General features: G+C 31.7%; 1 protein-coding gene across 1 annotated transcript; it reads right to left on the minus strand.

Moving 5' to 3' along the window:
* Positions 1-1,265: 1,265 nt before the first annotated feature.
* On the minus strand, positions 1,266-2,039 carry LOC103309906. The gene has a single exon (XM_008186599.1). It carries the CDS (start codon positions 2,037-2,039, stop codon positions 1,266-1,268), a length of 774 nt encoding a protein of 257 aa, XP_008184821.1.
* Between the last annotated feature and the right edge of the window lie 4,736 nt (positions 2,040-6,775).

The raw sequence follows: 6,775 nt of genomic DNA on the forward strand, positions 1-6,775 counted from the left end.
TTAAAAACATCAGTCTTAACTTGACTTTTAACAAAATAAAATAAAGTACAACATAAAACAAATAGGTAGGTGTTTAAAAACATCAGTCTTAACTTGACTTTTAACAAAATAAAATAAAGTACAACATTAAAACAAATAGGTAGGTATTTAAAAACATCAGTCTTGTCTTAACTTGACTTTTAACAAAACATAAAAACATCTTCTACTGTGGTTTAAACATCATAATATGTAAAACAATATTAGTTCAACAAAATAAAATAAAGTATATAACATTAAAATAAATAGGTAGATATATTATTAGAACATCAGTCTTAACTTGACTTTTAACAAAACTTAAAGATGTTATTTTAACAACTTACAACTTATATAATAAAATATAATCTTATGGTACAAACAATGCAAATTATTTATACATATTTTGTGTGTGCTTATCCAACAAATTTTTACTAATTTCAAATGTATAACAGTCTTTATTATTTTTAAATAATAAAAATGACAATTGTTTCAATGCAATTATTTCCCTAGAATTAAACGGAAACCGCTTAAACATTTCAAAAGCACATGTAACATAAAAATTAAGGCAATTTGCGCAAAAACTACTTATTTGATCTGCATCAATTACATTTTGTGTCAAAGAAATTGCTACTTTAGGTCCAAAGTATATCTCATCATTTGGTAAAAAATTTATCGGATTACGGTATTGCAGTTTTTCAATTTCAGTATGCAACAGTACTTCAGGCTTAATATAACATTGTAAAATGAACATAAAAGCACCAATTAAACGTGAATGCAATAAGAACACTTTAGGAGTGGCTGATTGAAATTCTAAATTTAAGTTTACCAATGTTGGTAGGATAAATTCAAGACATTCTAAGTACATTTTATAAATAGGATTGTTTAGAGATTCAGAAATCGTTTGAGAATTATTTATACCATCTGCCATCTGTAAACTAAAATACAATTTTAGAGGTACGTATTGCTCTAATACCCTCTTTACAACCATTAACAATGACAGCCATCGGGTGGAACTTAATTGCAAAAGCTTATGAGGCTTTACATTAAAAAATTGTTGGAATTCTTTGAATTCATGTTGCCTTTTATAACTATGGTTAAAGTAATTATAAATATTTCTGATTAGCATTTCAACCTCATCAGGCAATTTTCTGCACCCATATTCAGCACAAAGAGCTAAGGAATGGCACACACATTTCATAACAAAGAGTTCAGGGACATCATTTTTTAGGAGACTTCGTAAAGAATGATTCTTATCCATCATGATTCATGGCATTAGCACCATCAGCAGCAAAACCAATTAAATTTGTTTGATACGGTATTTCATGGCTATTGAAAAAATGGTTAATTGCCTCGTGCATACTGTCAGCTGTAGCGTTGGCTACTGGAAGTAGAGTAAGAAATTGGTCGGTGACTTCAAAGTTCTGGCATGTACGTACTACCATTGCTAAAATTTTAACTGAACTTATGTCAGTTGATTCATCCACTAACAGTGAAAACTTGTTAGTTTTTAAATAATTGACCAAGTCTTCAATACCAGTGGTCGCAATGACATTGTTGATAATAGCAGTACATTTTGTCCGATCGCATGTTAATTTTGCCAAATATTTAGGCTGAAGTTGTATGGAGTTTATTAAACTGACTAGATGGTCGGAAACATTAATGGGAATGTTGTGTTCAACGACAAATGAAACGATCCGAATTTCAGTTTCTTTAATATTTTTTAACACAGCTTTTTGCTTAATCATCGAAGGCATATTAAAAACACTATCGACTTTGCCATTACTGGATAGTTCGATGTGTTTTTTGGAACTGTTATGTTTTTGGACTGCTGATATGCCACCTTTGCAATCACATGCACAAGTCCTGCAGTGCAAATGTGTATCTCCTTTTTTACTAACAGATATCGATTTGCAAAATTTGGCGTTCGATTCCCAGGCCGTTTGATATTTATGGGTATAGGCCCACTTCTTCGGTTTTTGAGTGCCAGATGTAGATGCAATCGGTTCTTGAGTATCAGACTCCATGTCGGAGTCAGTATGATATTCCATTTAGCTAGAAATTAAAAAAAATTATGAACCAGATACTTAAATACTTAATATTGATTCAATTAATTAATAATTACCTATATATACAGACGAGACAAATACAAAATGTCCGTCAATTGACAACTCGCAACACAGTGAACACACGTCGAGAATCGGATCGACCCTTATCACTTTTGACGAAAAACTGAAATACTGAACTGAATAGTGAATAAGAAAAAGATTATTGATAATGCAATGTTCTTAACAATTAACCATGGTAACGTTTGGCTATTCTGTGATACGACCGAATTTAGATAGGACGATAAGAAGATTTTGTTTTCGGTCAAAAATATTCCGGAAAAAAAAATGTTAAATTAATTTCACATCACTAAATTGAATATTCAGACATTTTTCACCAATTTTCCCCAAAACATAATATTGTCGCCAAAAATTAATGAATTTCAAAAGTTTTTCTCCAAATCCCCAAAATGTTGAAAATTCTCCAAATTTGGGGAAAAATCCCCAAATCTGGCAACACTGCCAGCGGCTTCAAGAGATCGCGAGCTACGCGAATCGAGTATAAAAGGTGACGAAAAAGGCTCGAAAGTCGTCGAAATCGTGTGAAAAGGGGAAATTTTCGAAAATCTCAAAAATCTGTGGAATGATAAGAAAATTGGCGATAACGCGGCCGCGGCGACGGAATTTTTTCATTGGCGGTTCCCTATTTGCTGCGTCGCGCCTGTCGGAAAAAACGGCGACTAACCGTGTTTTATAATATAAGAGATAAGTATATTTGATGATATTATTGTAAATCAAGTAATTTATATATTATAATTTATTTACGTGGAACCTTATTTTAAATTTTCACTCCTTAGCTATAAAAGTTGAACATTTTATAAATTTTTAACTACAAAATCCCATTTTTAGCGTTTTTTCGTAATTTTCCGGTGGTTTTTTCCATGGCATTAAATAACTATTGAGAAAATCGAAAAATGACCTTTCTAAAGTACCATCTTGATCCAATTTGCTAAAAGACAAGGTACTATATGTTGAAATCGAAACACTCCTTCTGGAAGAAATTTTATATACAAGATATAAAAAGAAGAAAAAAAAAATATTAAAAATACATAGGCACAATTTTTTTTATAAGGTTCGAATTTTGACAAAATTTATCAAATTTAAAATTTAATAATTATTTTGTAGTTAAAAATTTATAAAATGTTCAACTTTTATAGCTAAGGATTGAAAATTTAAAATAAGGTTCCACGTAAATAAATTATAATATATAAATTACTTTATTTACAATAATATCATCAAATATACTTATAGTAATATAATACGCTGACAAACCGTCTCCGCTCAGAATCGTTTTTCGTATACAATGATATGATATCATTGAATTAAAATTTAACACCATTCGCTACAGTGACACACTTGTTATCTACTGTACAGCAGAGCGACATCCACCTTTTAATTTCATAAAATAATACAATTGTTAATTTTTTATGTTTTAATATAGAAATTATGGCAAACAACGAGAATCAATTTTTTTTGATAGAATTCATCTATTTTATAAGAGAGTATTACGAAAATCATAATGTTCGCTATCATGAAGCAATGAGTCAACAAACATTAATGACAGAAATGTTAGTCCGATATGATAATTTATAGGCCATTTGATTAATCATAGAGGTCTTACTCTTATTGTATAACTGCTGTATATTTTAATTATTTAATTTTTAGACGGTTACAATTCGAAGGCGACTCAGACTGAACTTCGAAAATGGAAGAAATTGACTTCTACGGCAGCATGGATAGTGGGATCGATGTAGAAGAAAATCTTCCTAACACGAGTGATTTTTTTCATGTCTATTACCTGATAGTATTGTTATGTATTAAATTTGTATGTATGTACATTATCAAAGTTGGGCGTTCTGTACTGTTTATATTCGTATTTATGGTACTTCACAACATATTATAGGAACAAATGCATTTTACACATAGATTAAACATACAACATTTAACAACATGTATGTTTAATCTATGCTTTACATGTCCCCTTTACAATGTTCAGTTTTGTTTTTAAATTCTGGTTTAATTGATGGTGTACAAATCGTTTTTTTAAAACTATTATTTTAGAAGTTATAGCTATTTCAAATCGGTGGTTGTATGCAGTGCCGCATTAAGAAATTTTGCGCCGCGGTGCAAAACAAAATTGGCTCCCCCTAAGCTCAGGTGAAACAAAATTGCTTCCCCCTAAGGGGTCTACCCACGGAAAATATGGGAGATAGATCCTCATTAACCTTTTAGATTTTGAGCACAGAAAAGAATATTTGTTTTACAATGTGTGCTTTTTTAAAAAATATTGTTTAGTAATTGCTTGATCCTCTCTCCGCAAAGATACATTTTAATTTATGTCACCTAAACCTTGCTTATAATTCATCATATAAATTGTTTTTTTTAACATGTTTAAGTAGATTGTAGGTATTTCATGAATAAATAAAATAAAATTATATATAACTATGCAAATTAATATTTATTAAAAAAATTTCAAACAGCATATAATACTAATATAGGTATACTACATATATAATACTGTTATTAAAATAATTAAAATTATACAATTTTAATAATTCACGAGTAAATATAGTTCTGGCCACAAAATTTTAGTGCCCCTAAAATACTGGCGCCCGGGGCAGTTGTACCCAGCCCCCCCCCCTAAATGCGGCCCTGGCTGTATGGTAAATAGTGTATTGCGGGAAGCTAAAAATAAATATACAGGTTATTGCATATAGACTCGGATTGTTATCATAGGAAACAAAATGGCTGCGTCTTATTACCAAAAATACGCTGACAAATTCAAAATCCCGCACATATATACTTGATTATTATTGGCTCCCTTTACGTTGCCGTTTTTGTTTTTATCATCAAATATTTGATTGAGAAGGGGTATATATGCAATAACCTTGTATATTTCAACCATGAGCGGAACATAAAACTGCATCTGTGTAAGCATATGTTAGTGTCAACGTTGATTAAATTATACTAAAGATAACATATTATAGGTCTAAGTAATATTTTCCTACTATTTAGTATTTTCAATGTATTATTACAAGCAATAATAATAGTATGCGTCACATCATTATAATGGTGAAATATAGTTGAACAACCAGACCAATTAAAATACATACATATATATCTAATAAATAAATACTTTTTTTTTTATATTTTTTAAAATGTATATAATAATATTATGGAGACATTTCGAGTTAACAACTCGACATTTTGACTTAAGGACCTAAGGGCGACAGTTAAAGTATAACATGTATCGCTCCTTATGCCTGCCATCTCCAGTAACCGTTAATATAGGTGTGAATATAATATAATACATATAATACATATAATCAGTACGTGTTTGGACACCGTAGAAGCCACACGTGTATTTACTTATCGCGCTCCGCATTTATAGCTTCCGATAGCAGTACAGCGTTACATAACAGTTGAACCGCCGCACCAATTCTTATCGGTAATGTATATTTAATAGTACGCTATAATACCTACTATCGATAGAATTAGGCAACAACACAACGATGGGTGACAAACCGCCTTCAAAAACCACACATACCTTTTTAAGACGCTCGACATCAAACGCAGTGTCGAAAACATCCATAAACAAACCTATTTTAAACTCACTTAAAACCAGTAAACAAGCCAATCAAAATTCAAAAATGACACCAACTCAACAGCCCTCAATCACCAACACCACCAACCTCACAAACGAAAATTGCACCCAAAAAACATTCGCTGAAACCACAGCAAACCTATCTTTCCCCAAAAAAAATCAAGCCATTATTTTCAACACAATTGACGGCATTCCACAAATCGAATACATTAAAGCGATTAGTCTGATTACTAATCCTTCAAACATTAAATTCGCCTCACGAATTTCAAACAACCGGTTCTGCATCTACTTCGCTAATTCCAATATAGTTAATGACATCATTAACCGCTGCCAGACAATCACTGTCGATAACAACAACATTGAACTTCGTAGATTAGAAAATCAAGCGAAACGCATTATTATTTCAAACGTATCGCCTATTATTCCACACACGTATATTACCGACGCACTAAACCTTATCGGCATAAATACACTTACGCCAATCACATTTTTAAAAGCCGGCTTCTCTACAGATGACTTATCCCACATCATAAGTTTTAGAAGGCAAACCCACATTAAATTTGAGGACGCATCAAAATTACCAGGATCATTAGTAATTCACTTTGAAAATACCGATTACCGTATTTTCCTTACAGACGACACACTCACATGCTACCTATGTAAACGCACCGGTCATACATCAGCTCACTGCAAAAATACGTCGGAACAAAGCAAGAGCCCCCCCTCAAGCCAAACTGCGAACCTTCCCTCACAATTAGAACTCAATACCAATCCTAAAACAAATATAGATAACACAAATGACAGTGAAACCTTATACACAGAAGATAATCAAAACACTAATGACAGTGCAATCTTACACACAGAAGATAATCAAAACACTTATCTGGAACAAACCCCAACACCAGAAAAATTAAATTATACACCCCAAATCAACGAACATCAACACAATAATATTCAAATCATGGATTCCTCTCAAGAACTTTTTCCACCCAATACCACACACACAACACAATTCAAAAGACAAATATCGGACTCATCGTCTCAAAAAACAAAA

The sequence above is a fragment of the Acyrthosiphon pisum genome, unplaced genomic scaffold (genome assembly GCF_005508785.2).
Source record: "Acyrthosiphon pisum isolate AL4f unplaced genomic scaffold, pea_aphid_22Mar2018_4r6ur Scaffold_21893;HRSCAF=25222, whole genome shotgun sequence".
Lineage (NCBI taxonomy): Eukaryota > Metazoa > Arthropoda > Insecta > Hemiptera > Aphididae > Acyrthosiphon > Acyrthosiphon pisum.